Here is a 25,431-nt window from a genome sequence, read left to right on the forward strand (position 1 = left end):
GGCAGACTGAGAAAGCAGTTAATAAGTCAATCGAGGTCCTGGACTTTTTATATAGAGGCAGAGTGTATAAAAGCAAGGAAGTTATGATAAGTTTTTATACAACACTTCAAATGAACTGTGCGCAATTCAGGGCACCACACTTTAGTAAGGATGTGAAGGCATAAGAGACGGTGCAGAAAAGATTTACGAGAATGGTTCCGGGATGAGGGATTTCAATTACATGGATGAATTGGAGAAGCTGGGGCTGTTCTCTTTAGGGAGGAGAAGGTTGGGAAGAGATTTAATAGAGGTGTTCAAAATCAGGAGGGGTTCGGACAGATTAGATAGGGAGAAACTGTTCCCATTGGCAGAAGGGTCAAGGACCAGAGCGCAAAGATTTAAGGTGAATGGGAAAACAAGGTCAACACAAAATTTTTTTTCAATACAGCAAATAGTTAGGACCTGGAATGCATGGCCTGAGAGTGGTGAAGGCAGGTCCACTTGAGGCTTCACAAGATATTCAAGGGAGAAAATTACTGAGAAAAGACAGGGAAATGGGACTAGATAAGCTGCTCTTGCAGAGAACCAGCAATGACATGATGAGTCAAATGGCCTCCTTCTGTGCTGTAAACCACTCTATGACTCGATGATGGGGGAAAAAATCCAGTTCTCACCTTGGGTTGCTTGCACACATTCCAGAAACAGAACACAGACATCACTGATAAAATTGTCAATCTCTTCCTCTCAGCCTAGACAGGGAGATATGGTCTGAGAGAAACTACAAAAATTTAGCATGAGTTTGCAACTGCATGGTTTTGGTTTCTATTCCCATTTGGTAGTAAGAAGTGAGAGCAGCCAAGGTTACTGGGATGTTAATATTCCCTCCCACTGAAGAGATCCCTACGACATAGCAAAGGCTGACAGCACAGCACTCAATTGTGGAGATAAATCCTTGCCTATCTACTCCACAGCACTCAACACTGCTCATTAAAGCATTACACGGTCATGTCATTCAAAGCTAAAAGGCATTGCAGAATACAATTCTCACCTGGAAGTGATCAAGCATTTGTTTCCAAGAAAGCAGCAAAAGAGAATCCTTCCGGACCTTTTTTGGGATCTCAGAGTACAACAGAGAGTTCTCTCTACTCCCGTAGGGCATCCCTATAGAAAAGAGTTCCCAGTGTTAATCAGTGGCAATACTACAATCCAAGCAATTCAATTCATCAAACAACTTTGGCCAGGCTGTGACAACTAGTGACTTAAAAACACAAGTTTGTACTAAAAATTTCCAGGAGGGTCTGCCCATCCTGTCACTTAAGTGGTCAGCTCTAGCCTATTTTGTAAAAACGTTTGGAACAGTACCAGAGACACAATACAGAAAAATCAAAAATAAATTAGAAAAAGTAGCGTTTCCTAAGTTGCAGCCATACAATCCAGTCTTTCCAATATGAAGTGAACTTTACAGCACTAAAACAATGAGTTCTCCAATAATTTAACCAAAAATGTAAAGAGAGTGGGAATTTGGTATTCAATATATTCAAATGAAAATTTAAGTTAATATCTTCACATTAAAATTAGACTAAAATAATGGCAAAGGCTTATTCCAGTTTTAAAGAGGGAAATATAATCATACATCTTATGTAAAGGAACTGAAATCATGATTCCCACCAAATTCATTAAATAATAAATTCATTAAATAATTAAGTTCCTCATCTTGAAGTGCAAGAGATCTTCTACAGAGTCATGCCAGGCATGTTCACACTGCTCATTATAGCTGCTCCAGATTAGTCATCTACTAAACAGTGACTGTCTCAGTCAGCTTTCAGGTGGACTGACACTGAAGTGGATAACTGAACTTTGCAGCAAGTGAGTCACTCCATTTACATGGGATATCTGTAATAGGACAGAGGCTCTATTACATACTCATAGGACAAGACCTGGGGACGAAAATTCCTTTCTGCCTCTTGCAATATCCCTGCATGTTCCTGACTCAGCCAGCCAGCTAAGGATTACAAAATTGGCTTTCTGGATTCATAGAATCATACAGCATCTAAAGAGGTCATTGAGCCCGTCATGCCCAATGGGCTTTTTCAAAGAGCTATCCAATTTGTTCCATTCCCCAGATCTTCCCCTAGAGTCGCACAATTTTTTTCCTTTTTAAGTATATATTCAATTCCCTTTTTAAATATTATTACTGCATCTGCTTTCACCAACCTTTCGAGCAATGCATTCCAGATTATAAATCAAAATGCATTAATAATTTCTCATGTTCCCTCTAGCTCTAGCAAATTACCTTATATCAGAGTCCTTTGGTTAATGACCCCCCCTGACAGTGGAAACAGTTTTGCCCTATTTTATCCTAATCCTTCACATTTTTGAACAGTGCTATTACAGCTCCCACTAAGGAGCAGAATGTCAGACTCTTTAGCCCTTCCACATACAAGTTCCTCATCCCTGGATTCTAAACAAAAATAAACTTTCCACTCATGTTGCCTTCCAATTTCCAAGTCATCAACAACAATAGGCTCCTCCACCTCACTCACACCCTCAATGTACTTATCCATACATTTCCTTTACCAACGCATCTTTACAACGCTAGAAACTTATTGACTCAACTGATTCTTGAGAGGATTTGTCACGCATGATGAATATATTATATTATTGCAGCAATATGATGCTCTGAACATTTAAATATGTTATAAGCACAGCTTTTGACTCCATGTACACAGGCAAGTCAGAGAACAGTTCAGTCAGCAAGGTGCCTGCACCAACTAACATTTGTCTCAACTTATAGACACTTTTCCCCCTCCTAATGAGTCTAGGAGAATCAGAGGCCACTGGAAACTCAAAACCATTTCAAATTCATTTCACTTGAGATTCTTAAAATTGGAATGAGACTTGCATCCCACTACTCTATTCCTATAAGGTCAATCTCACAATCACCTTCTTCAAAAGTCCATTCATTTCTAAATCATTCCCCAAGCTTTCTGATTCTCGGGATCAGCCTCATGGCTCCTCTCTGAACTGCCTCCAGGTATTAGGTGTCTCATGTCTTGGTAATTAGAACTGGATGCCATGCTCAAGATGCATAACTTGAGATGATTTTTCTGTGGTTTGAATTCTTGTTTGTGTAGTTTGGCATTCTATTACAACTTTATACTTACCCAAGTAATAGACACGGTGGGAATGGTGCCCAGACTCATCGTTTTTTGGAATGAACTGGAAATCATGAGGTGCTTTGTTAATGATAATGCCAGGATACTTCCTGCTGCTGTGAATAATCTCTCTCAATCCATCCCATGTGTGCTTCTCAACGTAGAATGGGGAGGGTGCATCCTCCATATCCACCACCTCTGTGCTTTCAGATAGCGCTTCCACGGTAGCCATCTCCTCAGCCCTTGCTACACAGCTGCAGCAAAAACAAAAACATGTCCTTTCAATGTCACATATTTAAAGATATATACAATTGTAGACAGAAACAAGAAATACATACAGTTACTATATAGATTCCTCTACTCTCCTTGCAGAGTCAGCTGAAAAAATTCATCACACTTTTATTTTACACAACATGAGTACAGTGGAAATAAAAATCAGGTATTTACGGTGAGTTTTAAAGGTGAACCGATTTTTGTGGGTTACGTAAATACTCCATCTCAACTGAAAATCTACATGGGTTAGTAAAGCAGAACATCCTGGTCAACAGCATGAATGAATAAACCTCTCAACAGCAAACCAGCCACAACGCACTTTTAATCGTGTGATACATGAACCTTTCAGTAAGTCTCTGTGTCAAAGGCACAGTCTCAATGCAACATTAATCAATAAATTCTGGTCAGGAGGGTATTCAGATTGTTCTTCAGAAGCTGGGAACAATCGTGACTCAAAATATAAAAAGCCATCACAAATTTATAAATAATAATAGACACAAGCCTGACAGTCCGAAACTTGTCAAACTAAGGATGAGCTGGAGACTTGAAAGAAAAGCTTTTCACGACCTCAACATGTATTTATATAACACCTTTAACATAAAATGTCCCAAGGTGCTTCACCGAAGCATTAAAAAACAAAATATGAACTCAGGATATCCCATGGTGCTTTACAGCCAATCAAGCACTTTTGAACTCGAGCCACTGTTCTAAAGAGGAAATTCAGCAGTCAGTTTGTGCACAGAAAGATTCCAAAATGTTAATGAAACTATGGCTAAGGTAATTTTTTTTAAAAAATGATGTTGATTGAGGGATAAATCATAACCAGGACACCAAAATACTTCCCCTATTCTTTGAATATTGCCATAAAAGCTTTTAGTCAGCTGAAAGAACAAATGTCACTTATTTTTTACCATCCAAAATAAACCCTTAGTACTGCAATGAAGTATCTGCCTAGCTCAAGTCTCTGGACTGAGACTTGAACACAATCTTCTGACTCTGAGGCTAACACCTTCAAAGGTGGAATGGAATAAAGCAGCCTATCACTAAAGGGGAGAAAAGTACTTGCTCATGCACACAAAACCTATGCCTAGGCAATACTTGGAACTTAGCTCAGTTCTATCAGTTTACTAGAAAACGTATCTGTTGCATATATCCTGCATTAAGACAGTTAACGGGATCTTTAAGGTAACTCAAGGTACTGAAATTGGAAATGCAAAGACTGACCTGTTTACATGCATGTATAGAGCAACATGAAAGAGTTAGGAACTGGGGTCTTCAACAATTTAAGTCTAGGAAACAAGCAATTTCTCATATATTCTCTCATTAGTCTTGGGACCTTCAATAAAAAACATTACCACATAAAATTATTGGTTTTTTAGTGCCAGGACCAAGTTTCTTACCAATTTGGCACCTGTCAAATGCAGCAAGTGCACAACTTTCTATTGATGTACCAAAATTACATTGACAGATGCTCAATGTTTCTTTCAGTGCCTCAGCAGATGATTGTCAGGGACAATTTTAAGTGCAGGAACTTTGCACGTACACTTCCCTATAAAGTCAACATTTAAATAAATAGTTACAGTCATGGGAACCTCCATCCCTCAATACAAAAAAAAATGCACAATTAAAGGCAGCATTATGTATAGTTTTTGTTTCAAACATGTGACTGCAAAACAAGGTTTAAACACTACCACATCCTTAATGCTGTCAGTCCTCATCCAAAATCTGAAATATCTTCTCTCTTCTCAATTCTCCCATTTCTGAAAATGCCAACTTTTGCTGCTGTAATATTTTCATAAATGCCAGCAACCCACTGATAACTCACTCAAACATTTGATACCCAGAGCCAGGAGAGCGAACAACTCATCTTCCATATTTTGCACACAGGTAATCTGAAATGTGGAGCCGGGGTTATGCTGTTTTAGTTGTTAACCTAGCTTGTCCATTTAAGAACAATGCTTAATCTACCCTACCCATATAAGGGCACTACTTACGTACTTTCTGTGGAAATCCAAGTCATGTCATTTGCTTGTAAATTTATGAGAGCAATCACAGTTGTAAATTTCAGGTTAATGCTTCTATAATGAAGTGTGACACATCTACCAGGAGTATGATGGATGCCTCCTAGATGCAAAATAGTTCATAGTATAAATAGGTCTATCAGCAAATTTCCAATAACACTGCTTACTATTTGTAACAAGGTGAACTATTTTTAAAAGAAAGCTGTATGCCATACATAATATATTTTTGATGTAGTTAGTAAACATTGGCTGAGATCATAAGGGATCAAGAAAGCAACTGCAGATATACCAACTTAGTTTCCTGTTTCTCTGTATATTTTTAAGTACAACACACAAATTTTGGTGGACAGGAAATATATGCTTGATAAATACACCATTTTTATATTTTACTTGCTCTGGCCCAGACTTTTCATCAAGAACCATTAGATAGCAAACAGGAGCGGGAATCTGGATTGATGTTATCCCGGTTTCTAATCCTGGGGTGTTGAGGCCAACAGTTGCACATCAATTACTAACCTGCAGAGTTTAACCAATGCAGCACAGACCAGGGATCAAGCCCAAGATGTTCTCAACTTGTCAGAACCACCCTCTACAATACAAAACTGATGTCGAACACTGACCCCACTCTGCATAAAACAGAAATCTTTCTTGAGAAAAAGTTTCATGCTCACAGGCAGAGCTACTAGATCATAGAAATGTTAGGAGGTCAGAATGAGTGCAAATTGATTGAAATGTATGAAACAGTGATTAATTTTAAATCTGTGCATTAATGCCAAGGGAAAGTGGGCCAGTCAGGTCAGGCCCAATACTGAATTTGCGCTTCATTTGAGCTAACTGCAGCTTTAGTGAAAGGTGAAGCCACACTTCATGTCAACCATTCGAGATATGAATGCACCCTCGCATATAAAAGTCAATCAAAATATTGGTCACACCCACTTAAAACAACGGTGCAAAGAACATCAGCAATAACTAAATGGCTATCACAGGAACTAAATTAATAGGATTTGCTCTTCAAGGTGGTGTTGGCCCACAGATCATTCATACAAATAATGGTGCAATCAAAAGAACGCAACCATCAAGTGGGCAAATCCTGGTTACTGTGACATAACATACATTATAATAGTGACTACACTTCAAAAATACGTCATTGGCAAAATGCTTTGGGATATCCTGAGATCACAAAAGGTATTATATAAATGCAAGTCTGTCTTTTGTACCCCTTCTTTCCCCTGCTTTTTGACAACAGTCTGCTAACAATTTTTCAATTATCAATTTGAAAATGAGAAATTAATGCTAAAATATGTTTGAGTTAAATCATTTTGGATTAAGAGGAGTAAACTGTATACCACTTGAGGTCATGTGTTAATGTAACCAAGCTACTCTAAGCAGCATTTAAAGAAGGTACACTGCTCATCTTTCAAGAATATAGCTCTCCATAGTGGGTTTAACTCACAGCTAGAGAAAGCAATTAGGAAAAAATGAGGCAGTGGTTGCACTCTGAACAGAAGCAGAAATTCATTGTAGCATTTAAAATACTAAGATAAAGGTCTCTTTATTTCTGCTTCAGTCAAAACCTTAGAGGGATTCCTGCTGGCAGATCAAAATGTACAGATGGGGCGATGAAAATTATTTCAGTGGTCTACTTAGACATCCACCCACACCTTCTCCTTAAGTGTTTTCCCGCACTGGTTCCATGGCAGTATCTGACCTAAGTGTCTATTCCATTAAGGCAAATAAAAGCTTTAGGCCAGACAGGGCTGTAGCAATGTACCAGTAAAATTTCTTACAGCTGGTAGACATGGAGTGATTGACACTCATAAATAAAAAAATTATATATATATATATATATATAATACATACACAAACATATACCCAAATATATTATATATATTTGTGTGTGTAAATTGGAGCAAGTTTGCTTTCATTATTATCACAATAACAATTTGTCCATTGAAACTAGAATTGCACCAAGTTAATGCCAAATGATTTCAAGTCAGAATCAGAATCTTGCAGCACAGATTGTCATTTGGTACATTGTGCCTGTGTCAGCACATTGAAACGTTTCATTTCCCATTTTTTCCCCCCGAAAAGCATGAGAATTAATCCTCTTCAAATGCATGCCTCATTGCCTTTTGAAAGGCACAACGGAATCCAATTCCAGAAACCTTTCAGTGTATTCCAGATCTTAACAATCCTCTTGGAAGAAATTTCTCAACCCCCCTCTAGTTCTTTTGCCAAATATTTTAAATCTATGGTTTATGGTTACCAATACACTTGCCAGAGCAAATAAAGTTTCTCCCTACTTGCTCTACCAAACCCCTCCATAATTTGGAATATCTCTATCAGGTCTCCTCTTAACATTCTTGCTCCATGGAGAAGAATTCCAGCTTCTCCAATCTATTCACATAATTGAAGCCCCTCCTTCTCAGTATCATGGCAAACCTCTTTTGCACCCTCTCCAGCAGCTTGACTTCATTCCTAAGGTGCGTTGCCAAAAATTGTATATAGTACTTCAACTGAGGCCATGCTAGTGATTCATAAAGGTTCGGCATTACTTCCTTGTTTTTGCATTCAATGCCCCTAATTACAAAGCCAAGGTATTCCATACTCTTAATTTAGCTGCCCTTTCAACTTGTTACCTTCAAGGTTTTGTGAAAGTGCACCCCCTTCAGGTTCCTCTGCTCTTGCACCCAAGTCAAAATGGTACCATTTAGATTTTACTACTTCTGTTGTTTCTCCCAATGTGTATCAGAATTATCCATAATAAATTACATCTGGGGTCTACCTGCCTTTCATCCACTGCATGTCTAGGCCAAGAAGCCTTCCTCTCTTTCAATATTTTCCATGCTTTCCTTCTATGCTATTGCACTGCAACTATTTAGACCTCCTCTGAGTCCATCTTTTTATCTATACCTCTCTCATTATCATTTTATTTTTTTATTACATATATCACTTAATCACCTGTCCTCCACTCTTCACTGACTTCTCCTTTTTGTTCCCTTCCTGTCTGCTTTTCCATGTACTTGCTTAAACCTGCACATCTTCCAGTTCCGATTATGTTACTGATCGGACATTAATTCTTTTGCTCACTCCACTGAGGCAGCATGACCCGAGTGTTTCAAATACTTTATTTCTATTCCAGTTTTATAGCACCCGCAGTATTTTACTTCTGTTGTTCTGTCCAAGGGGCGTTTCCTGTGTATTGGTGACCCAAAAACTGAATAGCTTGTTACAGACTTTTAAAAAAATGAAATAGGTACCACATCCTTCACAGGATGTTACATTGCTTTCTCCAAGTATTGAGATCAGGCCTCAAAAAGCCTCTTGTTAAAGGAAAGAAAGCCTCTTAACCACGGAACTGCAACAAATTATACTGAGAAAATTGAATTCAATTTTGGGAAATAACTGGGGAGAAATGCATTTAAAAATCAAATTTCAAACCAAGGAATTGATTTTAAAAAAATGTGTGCCCCATCAACTCAGCTTAAATATCCAGTGTTTTCACCTGCCCCTGCAACATTCCAGGGCCCAATATCGCAAAAAGATGATGTATCTCATTTAAACTCAATACATTTAACTACTTGCCAAAATACACCAACACTTGGTTCAACATTTCAGATTTGTACCACCCAATGACAGATCTGTGACCACCAGCAGTTCACCTCGTTATTATATAATACAAAATGGGCCCTACAGAATCAATTCAGGTTCAGCAAAATATGTGACAACACTGTTTTTCAGAATTCAAGTAGAGATGCCAAACATTTCCACATGCTAGCATTTCACTTCACTGATATCCTAGTGATAACACTGGCTCTGTGCCCATAACTCTGCCAAGGATGTCACAGCCTAGTTATAGAATTTAGCCGCTAGGCTCTCAATAGTTAAAGAGTTTCTATTTTCCCTGCCTCAAGACCCTGCTACATCTAGATTCTACCTGCCCCCACCACCCAAAAAAATCTGATAATTAGAGGAGGAATAATCTATATCCAATGACTTCAGAAGTTGAAGCACACTAATGGACCCCTGCATTTCACCAAGTTCCCCAAAAATAATACAAAATACTGCTGGGATTTACTTCAGATTTATCACTATGCATATATCACACTGCTTCACTAAAGAAAGACTTATGCATGCAAGTCTTATTCTATATTTCGGTAACAGGATTTAATAATAATGTAAGCTGCAAATAAACCATTGTTTACATAACTGTATTGACTATTTTCAGATTTTTAAAGTCACGGCACTTAACTATATGATTATCGCGCACCTGGTGCACCTTTGCCTGCGATTCCTGAATACATGTGATAGCCTAACTTCTGACGTTGCTGCTGAAGGGTCTGCCTATCTTTTCCGGACACATGGCTAGCCAGCTTCCAACCCTCCGACCTTTTCCCCTCGCTTATCAGGCCATGCCAATCGGATCCACGTGTGCAATCATCACATGCACGTTACATGCAACATCGTGATTTACTGCTCCGCTCTGGAAGAGAATGCAAGAACTGGGTTCTCAAATTACTACATTCTCCATGTACTTTTGCTAAAAAATGAAAAGTTGCTGTCTTCACTTGCTGTGGCAGCGACTATTCTTGTCCAGAAAAAAAACAAATGCATTACACTATTTGCTGACTGCTTTCCCAGTGTACATTACAATCAATGTGGTTCAAAGTTTGATAACCCCTTTGCGTGGACATAATGCATCAAGTCTGCAGAATGTCTGCTTTTGCAGAGGTCATGATTCCCACAACAAAAATAAACATCACAATTTTTTTTTTTAAATGGATGTACGGGTTTGATTTCAATTTTTAAGAGCTCAGAATGATTGTAAACCAATTGAGTGTTACTGTTATGGTTTTTTACATCACCCTGATACCAAAGATTGATTACCTTTTAATCACAATCAGGCATCCATTATTTACAACCTTACACCAATTAGCACATGAAAGCAATGGTTAGAGTGCTTCTGTAATGCTTACAGTATGAGGCAGCTCTAAACAAAGGTTTAAAAAAAATCAAGTTGCTGACTATAAAGCAAATATTCCTTCCCTTTACTTAACACGTGAAATTTCTTATGATAAAGGTGATAAGCCATTGGATATCAGCAACCTAGTACAAACTCAGACTACTAGAGTGCTCTAGCACCTCAAAAAATATTGCAATTCTGTTAAAATTTCATCAACTTCAAAAGTCAAGAGATCAATATTAAACAGGGATAGGGTAACATTTCAAATCACTTACCTTTTCCAACTTTCTGTGGTATCGTCTTCAAGTTTAACTTTCTTTACTCTATGCATTAACAGGCTAACAAGCCTCCAAGTCAGCAATCTAAAAAAGAGAGCACTTCATTACCTCAATATTGACAAGATCAAAACCAACTGATTCATTTCTCACCATTCAATATCGTCGTACATGATTCCAGCCTTCTCTCCAGCTGCTCATTTCAGCCTTAGGTTTTCTGCATGATCTTGAAAGAACACAACCCCACAACCTATTCTTCAAGATTAATTTCAATTTCCTACTTTGGAAATCTTGGCAATGAATAGAATGTCAGCTTGGTTCAGCTGGCAGCACTAACCACTGGGTCAGAAGGTTTCATTGCAAGACAACACCAGGACTTGAACATATAAGCTGGGTTGCCATTTCGGTGCACTGAGGGAATACAACATTGTCAGAAATGACATATTTCCCCAGATAACAAAGCAAGGTCTCCATTGTTTATTCAGATAAACGTGTATGACTCAATGGCACTATGTGCTTCAAAAAAGAAGTTCTCCCGAAATCACCTCAAAAAACAAATTAACTGGTCATTCATTTCATGGACTACTTTTGGGGCCTTGCTATTCATAACTGCCTAGAACTTAACAGTGATCATACTGAATTCTCTTTTCAAAGATGACTTTTGGAAATCTTAGGATAAGATGATATCTAAATGCTAACTGCTTTTTCCTAATGTCATTACCCCACTCCTCAATCAGCTTGATATCTGCAATGTTCACTTCATCAGTCTCCTGAGCTCCAAGCTGACATCAAAGTTCTGCTGCTCGCCAACTTCCATTGGCACAGAATCTCTCCATGGTCGCACTCCACCACACTGTTCCAAATTCTTCAAGTCCTACATCCAGGACATGCTCTATTTCCTCTTTTGCATCTCTTATTCTATGCCATCTTCTGTGACAGCTCTTAGAATGCGTATTAGCCCCACACTCAAACTCTACCCCTAAGACTTTCTACTTTGCCTTAAAACCTCTGAAAAGCATACTTTTGTTCATAGACTTTGAAAACTTCTCTTACTTCTGGGCATCCAATTTTGTGCATCCCTATCTCAGAGCCAGAGGCCAGTTGCATCACAATGCCCTCACAAAATTGACATTTTCTGGCAAGAAGAGTGGTTTTTTTTTCGGATAAGTTAAACTGAGGTTTTAACTCCATGCCCTGATGGACACTGGTATGTCCCAGACATGTTTGGAAGAACAGGGAACTTTCTCAGTGTTCTAATCAATATTCCCCTCTCAGCCACCAAAACCAGATAGATGGTCAGATATTTCATTGTTATTTGTGAGAAATTGCTCTGCACAAAATAGCTATCATGGTTACCCATTATATTTGCACAAGGTAAAGCAATTTGGAATGCGTGAGATGTGATAAAACCTTACAAATGTAAGTTCTTCTCCTCAATGGCTCAGCACTACAAGGGTAGGCACTATATTTTAATCTTTTGTGGATCATATGGATGTACCATGATGGCACAGAGCCACATATGAATTTAAATCCATATTACCATTAATTTGCATAGCTCAGGTTCCCAATTCTTGAGAACTTTAAGAGACTTATCCACCTTTTAGGCAATAGTGCTAAGAGAAGCCCTTTAAGACCTTAAAGGCCCATAAGCTCTACTAACAAGATAGCTGGGTTAAAGAATCACTGCAGTACTTCACAGAAAGCACTGACCTTCAAAGACTTTAGGGTGCCCTGAAAAAAAATTAGGTGGCAATTATTACAGTTACAGCTGCCACCACATAATTGCTTGAAGCTGATCTCTCAATTTCCAATGGTCTCTGGGAAAATATCTCCGATGACATAAGTGAGAGTTGAGATGCATGAGAATAAAAGCTTTTTCCCCCCACACACATGGTGACTACTCATCCAATGATGCCACTGGCCACTTATTGTGCTCTTAGAAACCATGAGAGGTTCCTATTTCAACCAAGGCTAGAAATAACAAACTTGTTAACAGTACAAAAGAAAACATGCAGTGCTTACCAGCAACTACTTTCAAGCATGAAATAACTGAGCTGAAACGATGTCTTCTACGTCATAGTCAAAAAACAACCGGACAGCACAGCCCATGGTACAATTAGGTTTCTTGGACAGAATCTGCAACAATAAAACAACCCCGAAAAAACTGTAAATGCCCTGTTACAACAATAAAGGTGCTGACTGTGGGACACAGGCCACTCAGCTGGCTATTACTCTAGCTGAATGAAGGAGGCAATGCAGAAAAGCTGCATTTTGCTCAGCAGTTCCAATAGGTATTTGCTCAGGAAGAATGTGCTATCTTTATGAACTTCTGAAAGCTGCACAGCCTGCAGGGATTTTAAATGTTAGTGGGTGTTGCTAAGCACACCATGAATAACAGGAAACATGTTTCCTCCAGGACGGTCAGCAATTCTCTCTTTTCTTTCTGTGACTATTAGTGACTATTCTATTATTCTGCGCAAATCTCCCTGGCGATGAAGGAATTGAACAGAAGCTTGACATTGTGAGTGGCTAGTATTTTGTTTATCAAAGTAGAGGCAATCAGGGAAAACAACATATGCTTAAAGCCCATCAATATAACATATCCCTTTGTTATTTTCATATTCTATTTAATTTTCTTTCCCCTCCCTTTTTCAGATAGAACTAAAGGAGCTGGGTAAAGATGAAACCGGTGTGATATGGTAATGTAGTGCTTACTTTAGTTAGTGGTTAGTTGTTCAGATGCCAGATCACGCAAGTACATATTCCATCATGGCTGATTGAGAATTTCAATTCAGTTTTTAAAAAAATTGGCAATAAAAGTGACCTGGAAGCACTAGATTCATGAAATATCCAATCAGTTCACTGATATCCTTGAGGGAAAGAGGCTTACTATCTTTACCCAGTGTGGCCTATACATGACTAGACCCAGATTAATGTGGTTGACTCCAAACTGCCCTTTGAATCACTCAGTTGTATCAAACTGCCTTCTCAGGGAAACTAGGATGGGCAAATGCCAGCCTTGCCAGCGCATATTCAGAGGATGAATAATTTAAAAACTCTCAAAAACACAAATCAAGAATGCCTCAAATTCAACAAAATCTGATCTGCATTGGTGGTCATCCTAGAAAAGTAGGCAGCAGCAGGGCACAAAGTCACACAGGGTCACCTTTCCCAGAACAGCTGGAATGTGCAGCCACTGTGAGGGTGCTCCTTTAGAAGAGAAAAATTGGGAGGGATTGAGTAGAAATTAGTGAAACCTAAATTGTACTGCCAGCACTTCTAATTTCGAGACTTCCAGTATTTGCAATTTTTGAAAATTATCTCTACTTTGCATGAACAGCTACAGCTTAGAAGAAACTAAATGGTACTGTTGCCAAGGACAACCTGCTATAGGAAGCCTCCATCCTAGATTCTAATTAGCATTTGCATGCCAAGGGAAAAAATGTATAAAATTCCTTTAGTGGAGAGGAATTTGCAGAATTTATGCCAGTTGAGCCAAGGACTTCCTGGGGAAATGGCAGTCAAGAATTGTTCATGTAGCAAGGCTGGATAGAAGCGAAGGAATGTTATTCCAAGTAGCTGTATTCTTGGGCTTGAAGTCCTCCGCATACCAATCGAGCAGCAACACTGCAGGCTTTCTGCCTGGCCTTCATTGATTAAAGAAAAAATTGCAAATTTGTTCTCCCACGCAAGAAAAAACTTCTTAAATGAGGGCACTGTGGCAGCAGCATTTTTACAAAGACACGAGGCCATGTGACCACAAGATTGGTTAAGTGTCACTCCTGAAAGGTCAGCATTCAATTGCCAAAAAACAGTACGATTAAGGTGTTAAACTATATTCTTCATAATTTGATTTGAAATGCAAAGAATTAAAAAAAAATTCAAAACCTTGCTTTGAAAGGAGATTTATTTACAGTGCTGATTCAGCATAAATCCTGGTGTTCTGCAATTTAATGCACCAAATATCTTGGTTACTCAGTATAAGTATATTCCTCCACTGCCTCTTCACATCCAACCCATTGAGTAGGAACAAATAGATCATTTTCAGACTGGCAGGGTATAACTGGTGGAGTGCCAGAAGAATCAGTGCTTGACCTCAGCTATTTATAATCTACATCAATGACTTGGAAGAGGGGACAGAGGGCAACATATCCTAATTTGCTGGCAATACACGGCTAGGTGGAAAAGTAAACTGCAAGGAGGATGCAATGAGGCTGCACAAGAATACAGATCAGTAATGGGGTTGGACAAGGTAGTGGTAGATGAGAGTATAACATGGGGAGATGCGAAAATATTCTCTAACTTAGGAAGATTGGAGTATTTCTTGAAAAGCTGAGCGACTAGTAAATGCTGGTATACTGAGGGGTTTGTACATCCTTATACATAAATCACAGGAAGTTAGCTTGCAGGTACAGCAAGTAATTAGGAAACCAATTAGCACTTTAGCCTTTATTTCAAGGGATTTGGAGTGTAATCGTAAGGGCAGACTTGCTGGAATTATATAGGGCTTGGGTGAGACCACACCTGAAGCACTGTGTAGACTATAAGACATAGGAGCAGAAGTAGGCCATTCGGCCCATAGTATCTTCTCCGCCATTCAATTAGATCATGGCTGATCTGATAATCCTCAACTCCACTTTTTTGCCTTTTCTCCATAACCCTTGATTCCCTTACTGATTAAAAATCTATCTCAGCCTTGAATATACTTAACGACCCAGCTTCCACTGCACTCTGTGATAAAGAATTCCACAAAATAACTACCCTCTTAAGAGAAGAAATTCCCCTTCATCTCTGTCTTAAATGGGTGACCCCTTACTCAGATTATGCCCTCTGGTCCTAGAATGGGAAACCACCTCTCAACATCTACCCTGTCAAGCCCCCTAAGAATTTTATATGTTGCAATAAGGTCACCTCTTATTTTTCTAAACTCCAATGAGTACAGGCCTAACCTACTCAAACTGTACAGTTTTTGTCTCCCTACCCAAGCAAGGTTTTAGCTGCTTTAGAGAGAATTTGTACTGAAGGTTTACTAGATTGATTCCTGAGATGAGAGGGTGCTCCTATGAAGAGGGCAATACCCTGGAGTTAAGGAGAATAAAACATGGTCTCATTGAACATAAAATTTTTGAGGACTTGACAGAGTTGATGCTGAAAGGATAATTCTCCTGGCTGGGCAGTCCAGAACTGGCACCAGATTCAGGATAAGGGGTGATTCATTTATGATTAAGGAGCAGAAGAAATTTACTAACTCAAATGGTTCTGAATCTTTGAATACTCTACCCAGAGGGCTGTGGTTGCATTGACTATGAGTATATTCAAAACTGATATGATAGATTTTTGGGCACTAAGTGAATTAAAGGAAATGGGAATGGAGCGAGGAAGTGGATTTGATGGCACAATTCAGCCATAACGTTTAGTAAATGGTAGATTGGACAGGATGGGCTGCATAATTTACTCTTATTTCTCAAGATTTTATCCCATACTGGGTGCAGTCAGTTCACAATTTAGCACAAAGCTACCTTAAAGAAACGGGTGGTTAGATTTGTAAATTGAAGCTCATGTAATACTGTACATTCAAAAATAGCCAGTCGTATGACAGCAATCCCATAGTACAGGACATGCATGCTGGTTTGAACTGGGTTCTGTGTTACGATCGGCTGAACACTTATATTGCTGCATTGACAGCGGCAAGGATGCCAAAAGGACACTGACTCAGCTTTCCAGCACACCTCCTTGTACAAATGAATCATATCACGAATGCCTTCATTTTAATTTTATATTCAAATGATGCCACCAACATTCCAGTTTTCACCTTATTGCATTCTGATCTTGCAAACAGTCCTAGTAATATTAACCCCTTACATCCCTTGCAACCATAGGCAATCAAAAAAACAATTCAGGAAACACACAAGTCAGTCGGTATCTGGACAACGGTGTCTAACGACAGGCTCCATCCATATTATCTGATCCTTCTCCTTATGATGCTAATTAATTTGCCATGCATTTCCTGGTCACAAGAAAAAAGTTTGTTAATCATATGTGGAAATGCTCAACAGATCTGACAGCATCTGTGGAGAGAGGAAGACAGGGTCAACCTTTCAGGATGATGGCAGGATTTCCTGTTTTATTTCAGGATTTTGCTTTTCCTAGTCATTCTGGTTCACGGTCCTTTGCCTTGATAATTTGAATCAAGCAACTTTTTATTTAACTTTTAATTCAGATCAAATTTGTACAAACATGCCTCTCCTGTACTGACTTATTACAATTACTAAATTCAGAATGATGGATGGTACATACTTTTCAGCTAAATGAAACTTAAACTGACAGAGTGGGCCATAAATCACAATGAATCAGTGAGCAATGGTTTTTCTGTACAAGGATTGGTTAGGGTTATACTGAGCTCCCCCCAACCCCAAGCATCACTCTTACACATACAGAGACTGCACTTTCCTCATCATAAATCCATCGAACGATTGATAGAACCTTCACCCTGCAGCACTGCAGAATGATGGGTTACAGCAGAGATGTACAAACAATAGCTTGTGGGCTACAGGCAGCCCACACACACAGTTGTGTAGGACTGGGAGTTGGAAGGAAATGTTTTTGATGGCTGGTGCCGCCTGGGTCGAGCAACCTTTAAACCTGAACGCCAAATTGCATTAGAATCCACCACTTGAGATTAAGTCATTGAGAGCTTTAACTTTGTAACAGTTTTAAAGAGGACTTAATAGGATGGATACTGACAGGATGCTTCCACTCGTGGGGGAGACTAGAATCAGGGGGCACTGTTTAAGAATAAGAGGTCTCCCTCTTAAGACGGAGATGAGAGTTTTTTTCCCCTCAAGAGGGTCATTAGTATGTGGAATTCTCTTCCCCAGAGACCACTGGAGGCTGGGTCACTAAATTTATTCAAGTTGGACAATTTTTGATAGACTAAGGAGTCAAGGGTTAAGGAGGGCAGACAGCAAAGTGGAATTGAGGACACAACCAGATCAGTCATGATCTTATTGAGTGGCAGAACAGGTCTGAAGGGCCAAATGGCCTATTCCTAATCCCAAGCAATTTATTAACCTTGACTGAGATGCTAAAGAGTGGAGCATTTCCTTAGAAGGCAGGAGTGAAATTCCGCAAGAACACCTCTGGGCTGTTTCTCAATCTCCCACAGTAGCCAGTTTGCAAGTATAGTTTCTTTTAAGTCACCAGTGAAATCACAACTTCACATCAACTACGTTTTATTTTAAAATTATTCATCTGAAATGCAAAACACAGACAAATTAAGTCCAAACTGACTTCAACTTCTGCTTCCCTTTAACACTCAAATTTCACTTGGCTTGGGACAGATTCAAGTTGAAAGGAGTGGCAAAGTTTGGGGAGCAGTTGGCCCACCAGCGTTGCACTCAGACAAGGTACACAACATTTATCCACCTGACGACAGCAACAAAACCTCTTAAAAAAAAGTAGTCTCCCTGCCGTCTTCTCATTTCAAAGCACAAGGAGACCTGACATCTCCACCATATGGATGCAAAATGGAAACCGTTAACTCCATGACTGTACTTATCCCCTGGAGTGTTCTGGAATTCCAAGTGACTAAGAGGACTGAGAATTTGTAAAAACACTTCTCTCCATCTCTTATCGCAAGTTTCATTTCTCCCCTCCTCCCACCATCCCAAGAACTTTTCAAAGCAGTACATTTACTTTTCAAATTAAACTGGAGGGCAAGAGTGCAGCCTAATTTTGTCTTGTTGCCTCTCGGGTTTTGGGTCAACTGCAAGCAAGACTTTTTAAAAAAAAATGTCTCTTTGCATATCATTAATCCTCATCAGCTGCAATATTGTATTCATCGGGGATTCCTACTTAGAAAAGTTACATGATCGATAATAGGCCACACAAGATACACAGAAATTCCTTAGTTATGAGAAATACTGCAATCCTTAGGCTGCGCCTGTATTCATATATTTGGAAATGATTCAGGGTGGGCTTGACAAAAATATGAAGTTCAGTTAGGTTTTATTGCGTGGCAAGGACTAGAATACAAATCATACAATGAGATGTTAAACCTGTACAGGACACTGCTTTGTCCTTACATGGAATGCCTGGTGCAGTTTGTTTTGTATTACTTTAACAGAAACCCCAACCCATAATCTTTACCACCCTGAACAAAAACAGAAACACAATCACCTCCAAGTTGCACTTCACGCTGACTTGGACGTGTACTGCTGTTGCTATATTGTTGCTGAGTCAAAATCCTGGGATCCACTACCCATCACCAGCATGGGGACACAAAACTAGAGCCACTGCAGCAGTTCAAGGCAGCCCATCACCTTCTCGTGGAAACGAATGATGGGCAACAATTTCAGTCTTGCTTAGTGTCATCCACATCCCAACATCAATTTTTTTAAAAAAAGTTACAGGGCATGTATATAAGCAACCAGCCGAAAATGGGGCAAAATTTATAAACAGAATTTCTCGGGGCTTTCCTGGATTATTTTTCAATATGCTTCAGATATTGTACCATTTTAACAGATGATATCGGCAGAAAATTTTGCAATCAAGTTCTTCTGGCAGGCACCCTCTCTGAACTCTGTATAAAACTACAGCAAGGCCAAGGCAAAACAGTCAAACTAAAAATCTACTGGGAACACTGAACAAGTCAGTTCCAGTGATGGTGCTGCCAAACACAAATACTTTACAGATCATGTGTGCAAGAGCAGAATATAAGACCATAAGACAAAGGAGCAGAAATTAGGCCATTCGGCCCATTGAGTCTGCTCCGCCATTCAATCATGGCTGAAAAGTTTCTCAACCCCATTCTCCTGCCTTCTCCCTGTAACCTTTGATCCCCATACCAATCAAGAACCTATCTATCTCGGTCTTAAATACACTCAATGACCTGGCCTCCACAGCCTTCTGTGCCAATGAATTCCATAGATTCACCACTCTCTGGCTAAAGAAGATTCTCCTCATCTCTGTTCTAAAAGGTCTTCCCTTTACTCTGAGGCTGTGCCCTCGGATCCTAGTCTCTCCTACTAATGGAAACATCTTCTCCACGACTACTCTATCCAGGCCTTTCAGTATTCTGTAAGTTTCAATCAGATCCCCCCTCATCCTTCTAAACTCCCTCGAGTATAGACCCAGGGTCCTCAAACGTTCCTCATATGTTAAGCCTTTCATTCCTGGGATCATTCTCATGAACCTCCTCTGGACCCTCTCCAGGGCTAGCACATCCTTCCTGAGATACGGGGTTCAAAATTGCTCACAATATTCTAAATGTGGTCTGACCAGAGCCTTATAAAGCCTCAGCAACACATCCCTGCTTTTATATTCTAGCCCTCTTGAAATAAATGCCAACATTGCATTTGTCTTCCTAACTACGGACTCAATCTGCAAGTTAACCTGAAGAGAATCCTGGATTAGGACTCCCAAGTCCCTTTGCACTCCAGATTTCTGAATTCTCTCCCCATTTAGAAAATAGTCTATGCCTCTATTCTTCCTACCAAAGTGCATGACCTCACACTTCCCCATGTTGTATTCCATCTGCCACTTCTTTGCCCATTCTCCTAACCTGTCCAAATCTTTCTGCAGCCTCCCCGCCTCCTCAATACTACCTGTCCCTCCAACTATCTTTGTATCATCTGCAAACTTAGCCAGGATGCCCTCAGTTCCTTCATCTAGATCATTAATGTATAAAGTGAAAAGTTGTGGTCCCAACACTGACCCCTGCGGAACTCCACTCGTCACCGGCCGCCATCCTGAGAAAGACCGCCTTATCCCCACTCTCTGCCTCCTGCCAGACAGCCCATCTTCTATCCATGCTAGTATCTTGCCTCTAACACCATGGGCTCTTATCTTACTGAGCAGCCTCCTGTGCTGCACCTTGTCAAAGGCCTTCTGGAAGTCCAAGCAGATAACATCCATTGGCTCTTCTTTGTCTAACCTACTTGTTACCTTCTCAAAGAATTCTAACAGATTTGTCAGCCATGACCTCCCATTGATGAAACCATGCTGACTTTGCCCGATTTTACCATGCACTTCCAAGTATTCTGAAATCTCATCCTTAATAATGGACTCTAAAATCTTATCAACGACCGAGGTCAGGCTAATCAGACTGTATTTTCCCGTCTTTTGCCTCACTCCCTTCTTAAACATGGGGGTTACATAAGCGATTTTCCAGTGCTCTGGGACCCTCCCTGACTCCAGTGATTCCTGAAAGATCACCACTAACACCTCTACTATCTCTTCAGCTATCTCCTTCACAACTCTGGGGTGTTATCCATCTGGTCCGGATGATTTATCCACCATCAGACCTTTCAGTTTTCCTAGCACCTTCTCCTTGGTAATTGCTACCATACTCACCTCTGCCCCCTGACTCTCTTGAACTTTCGGGATGTCACTTGTGTCTTCCACTGTGAAGACTGACACAAAGTACCTATTCAGTTCCTCTGCCATTTCTTTGTTCCCCACTACTATTTCTCCAGCATCATTTTCCAGCAGCCCAAAGTCCACTTTTGCCTCTCTCTTACCCTTTATATATCTAAAAAAACTCTTGCAATCTTCTTTTATATTACTGGCTAGTTTACCCTCATATTTAATCTTCTCCCTCCTTATTTCTTTTTTAGTTGTCCTCTGTTGGTCTTTGTAGGCTTCCCAATCCCTTGGTTTCCCACTGCTCTTCGCCACATTGCATGCTTTCTCTTTAGCTTTTATGTTGTCCCTGACTTCCCTTGTCAGCCATGGTTGCCTCGTCCTCCCTTTAGTATCTTCTTCTTCCTAAGGATGAATTTTTGCTGTTTCTCCCAAATTACTCCCAGAAACTCCTGCCATTGCTGTTCCACTGTCTTTCCTGCTAGGCTCATCTCCCAGTCAATTCTGGCCAGCTCCTCCCTCATGCCTCTGTAGTTGCCTTTATTCAACTGTAATACCGTTACATCTGAATCCAGCTTTTCCCTCTCAAATTGCAGGGTAAATTCTATCATATTATGGTCACTTCCTCCTAAGGGTTCCTTCACCTTAAGCTCTGTTATCAAATCTGCCTCATTACACATCACTAAATCTAGAATTGCCTATTCCCTAGTTGGCTCCACCACAAGCTGCTCCAAAAAGCCATCTCGTAGACATTCCACAAATTCCTTTTCTTGGGATCCACTACCAACCTGATTTTCCCAGTCTACCTGCATATTGAAATCCTCCATGATCACTGTAACCTTGCCTTTCTTACACACCTTTCCTATCTCCTGGTGTATCTTGTGCCCCACATCCTGACTACTGTTTGGAGGCCTGTACATAACTCCCATTACGGTTTTTTTTTACCTTCTGCGGTTCCTCAACTCTACCTACACAGATTTTACATAATTTCTATACCTGTTATTGAACAATTGTACAAATGGAAATGTCACCCTGGAGCAGCCAAAACCACTATGCCATGGCTGGCTTTTGGTTACACTGCAGAAAATGCCTCCAGCTATTTAACTAATGTGAAACAAAGCTCCCGCCAACTCCTTTATTCCCACCCAGTCACATCAGCATCTCAAGGTATCATTTTCATCAAATTGCTAAGAGTCCATGCAACATCACTGTGCCAACACAAGAACTTATGTGACCATTGTGGAAACCAGATATACAAGGGCACATTCACTGATTCTAGCGGTGATCTCCATTTAGTCAGCCTCTTTTTACTATTAGGTTTTGCTCCTTCTTATTAGAGCTGGTATTCTTTGACAAGAATTTCTTTGTTATTCTCATCTCAAGGAGGCCAATCTCCAAATTATCCTTCATTTGCACCCCAAACAAGGCTGCCCAGTTGTATATTTGCAAATGTCCTCTGTCCCTTCCCATTTGCAGCACGGAACCCCAACTCTGAACCCTCTTGCCTTGAATAAGGACCTGCAGGTCTCCAGTTACCAGTATCTCAGTATTTCTTGACCTAGCTTGGTGTTTCAAACTCTCCACATCTTTAAGGGGTTAAAAATTATGATCCAGGATCAATAAATTTTGAAAGTCTGCCACTCGCCCAAATACAGCAAAGAAAATAATGATCTAGTGACCTGGATTACTGCTGCAATTATTTTCTTACTGTTAAATATTTTCAAACCTTTTTATGTTTTGCTTGGATTTATTACAACTAATCTTGAGCCATGTCATCAGAACATAGAGATTAAAATTCGCCACCCAGCCAGAATATTAGTCTGCTCAAAGTCCAGGACTTCAAAGGAACATTGCCTGCTGATCTGCACCTACAAACAGAAGTTTCTGGCTTGTGAATCCTTGGAATTTGACCCTTTCCAGGAATACATAGCTCTGTACGTACAAAAGCTGTGTGTGGTTCTAACCACCTGGTGTGTGTGGCTCTTTTCTCAGTTAAAACCCTACACAGAAATACACAATTTTTCAATCTAAACATAATCAACACTGTGCGCAAGTTGTTTCACATGGTACAGGACTGAGCCATATACATTTATCGTAGTCTGTGATGATTGAGCATACTCCAGTCAGTGCAGTGGTTATAGAGTGTGTGCGTGTGTGAGAGAGAGAGAGAGAGCAGAACGTAAACCATCCACAGTCTGAATGCAGAATAGTCACATGGGCAAGACATTCTGGTGCATCCTGCACCCACAAGATTAAACAGGTTAACCAGGAGGACAAACTGCTACAGGTCTCCATAAAAACACACACTAAGGAACAGAATGATCCTTGGACGTGAACGCTAAGAATCGCTTGGCAGTACAGATTTAAACATGGTGTGATATATTAAGAAGGTTTGTATTATCCTGTGATAGCTTCATCTGAAGTAACATGTATGGATATAAGCATTGAAAAACTATAAATTATTATAGTAAACATTCTTGTGTTCTTGTTCAGAGAGTTAAGGAATATGGGGAGCAGGTGGGAAAATGGAGTTGAAGCCCAAGATCAACCATGATTGTATTGAGTGGCTGAGCAGGCTCGACAGGCCAAACGATTTAGTCCTGCTCCTATTCTGTGTGTTCTTTATTGCGAATACCAGTATAAAATGCACTGGGTGGGGCATTGCAGTTTTAATCAGATCAAATTTATTTAAAAAGTCCCAGATTCCTGGTATGGACAGGACACACTATAGAAATTGGTTCATCATCTTCATGGAATGTCACATACTGGGTTACAATAAATTACTGAAATCGTTAATTGGAATTTCATGAGAAGATTCAGTCTCCTTGCAGTGGCCCAGGGCTCAAACATCTTGTTTAAACTGGTATATGGAAGGAGATTGCATCCAAAGCTCAAAATGGCATTGAACACAGAAGCTGTCAATTAAATCTGTGCAATTTTAAAGTAAACCCACTCCTCATCAGCCGGCATGCGGGACTGATTCAGACTTGTATGAGCTAAAGGCAGAGTCAACCCTTGATTACAGTGATATGGTGCCAGCACATTAACAAAAATACCACTATTACATGGAAGCAATATAATCAAGTTGCATTTTCTCAATCTGCCTTTTCAGTCTCAGTATAAGCAGGATAGCATTTTGTATCTACACCGAAAAGAAGGAACTGTCCAATACCTACATTACCATATCATATGGTGTTTTGGTTATGTCCCACACATACTTCCCACTCTCATTTACAAGACTTGCTGCACAAAAATCAAGAGAGTTTTCTACTTTCCATATCCTTTCACAGGATCTCAAAACCTTTATTCAGCTTTTTAAAACCCATAATTAAGCGTCACCTATTCAGTGTTTCCTGACAGCCGGCCTTCACTTGTACCATTTTCAATCTTAATGTACTCCTGGACTGTTGGCACCAATCGCTGATCTGTTGATGAGAACAGCAGGAGTGCTCCAACTGGCAGTGCACCTAGACTGAGAAGGCAGAAAAAACACCAGCCAAGTGCCCGACTTTAAAATGCAGCGACTCCTGTTGGAATATGTGGGATGGCTGGAAGTGGGTTATCTGGGATGCCCATGTGGTGAAAAAGCCTGTCAAAATTCACCAACTGGACTCACATATGGATAGCCCATCAACACGGTGAAGTGCCAAACTGTGATAAAGATGTCAGCATCTCTAACTGTGTACCTGAACAAGAGTCAGAACCTCTGGAGGGGTGTGGGGAATGAGAGGGAAAAAAAGGAGGCGGATAAAGAGCTAGAATAGAGTTAACTCCATGGCTTTCTGGCCTAAGCCATAAATAACATTGCTGTACAGCCCAGAAGATATGATCCCTTTCTCTCCTTCCTGTTCATTCTCTCCCATGAATCAAGAAGGCAGGAAGTCTGACCCAATAAACTTTGCCATAGTTACTCTCATGAGGAAAGGTTGAGCAGGTTGGGCCTATACTTAAGGAGTTTAGGAGAATGAAAGGTGATCTCATTGAAATATAAGATTCTGAGGGCAGCTTGACAAGGTAGATGCTGAGTGGATGCTTCCCCTTGTGGGTGGATCGAGAACTAGGTGGCATAGTCTTAAAATAAGGGTCTCCATTTAAGACGGAGATGAGAAGTTTCTTCTCTCAGAGGGTTATGACTCTTTGGAATTCTCTTACCCAGACAGCTATGGAGGCTGGGTCATTGCATATATTTAAGGCTGAGACATAAATTCTTGAACTTTAAGAGTCTGGGTTACAGGGAATCAGCAGGAAAATGGAACTGAGGCCAAGATCAGATCAGACATGATCTTATCAAAAACACAGTAAGCTCAAGGGGCCATATGGCCAACACTTGCTCCTAATGTAATGAAAATCCCCCCTACCCTAAAACAAGTCAGCAGAAAGCAGCTAAAACTGGACATTTCAAA

General features: G+C 40.1%; 1 protein-coding gene across 8 annotated transcripts in view; it reads right to left on the reverse strand.

The window, feature by feature from the left end:
* The window catches only part of dpp9 (dipeptidyl-peptidase 9), a 95,325-nt gene that overhangs the window by 50,894 nt on the left and 19,000 nt on the right, over nt 1-25,431 (reverse strand). Inside the window, exons 2-7 of one of the 8 annotated variants that reach the window (XM_041204603.1) lie at nt 12,689-12,802; nt 10,667-10,753; nt 9,699-9,911; nt 5,402-5,531; nt 3,144-3,388; nt 1,028-1,140 (exon numbers count right to left, since the gene is read on the reverse strand). In XM_041204603.1, coding sequence (XP_041060537.1) covers nt 1,028-1,140; nt 3,144-3,388; nt 5,402-5,531; nt 9,699-9,732 — 522 coding nt within the window. In that variant the 5' untranslated portion in view covers nt 9,733-9,911; nt 10,667-10,753; nt 12,689-12,802. Of the gene's footprint in view, nt 1-1,027; nt 1,141-3,143; nt 3,389-4,631; nt 4,744-5,401; nt 5,532-9,698; nt 9,912-10,666; nt 10,754-12,688; nt 12,803-25,431 lie in introns of those variants that run through there. The other 7 variants (XM_041204609.1, XM_041204610.1, XM_041204606.1 and 4 more) reach the window with 7 other exon arrangements.

The sequence above is a fragment of the Carcharodon carcharias genome, chromosome 14 (assembly GCF_017639515.1).
Source record: "Carcharodon carcharias isolate sCarCar2 chromosome 14, sCarCar2.pri, whole genome shotgun sequence".
Lineage (NCBI taxonomy): Eukaryota > Metazoa > Chordata > Chondrichthyes > Lamniformes > Lamnidae > Carcharodon > Carcharodon carcharias.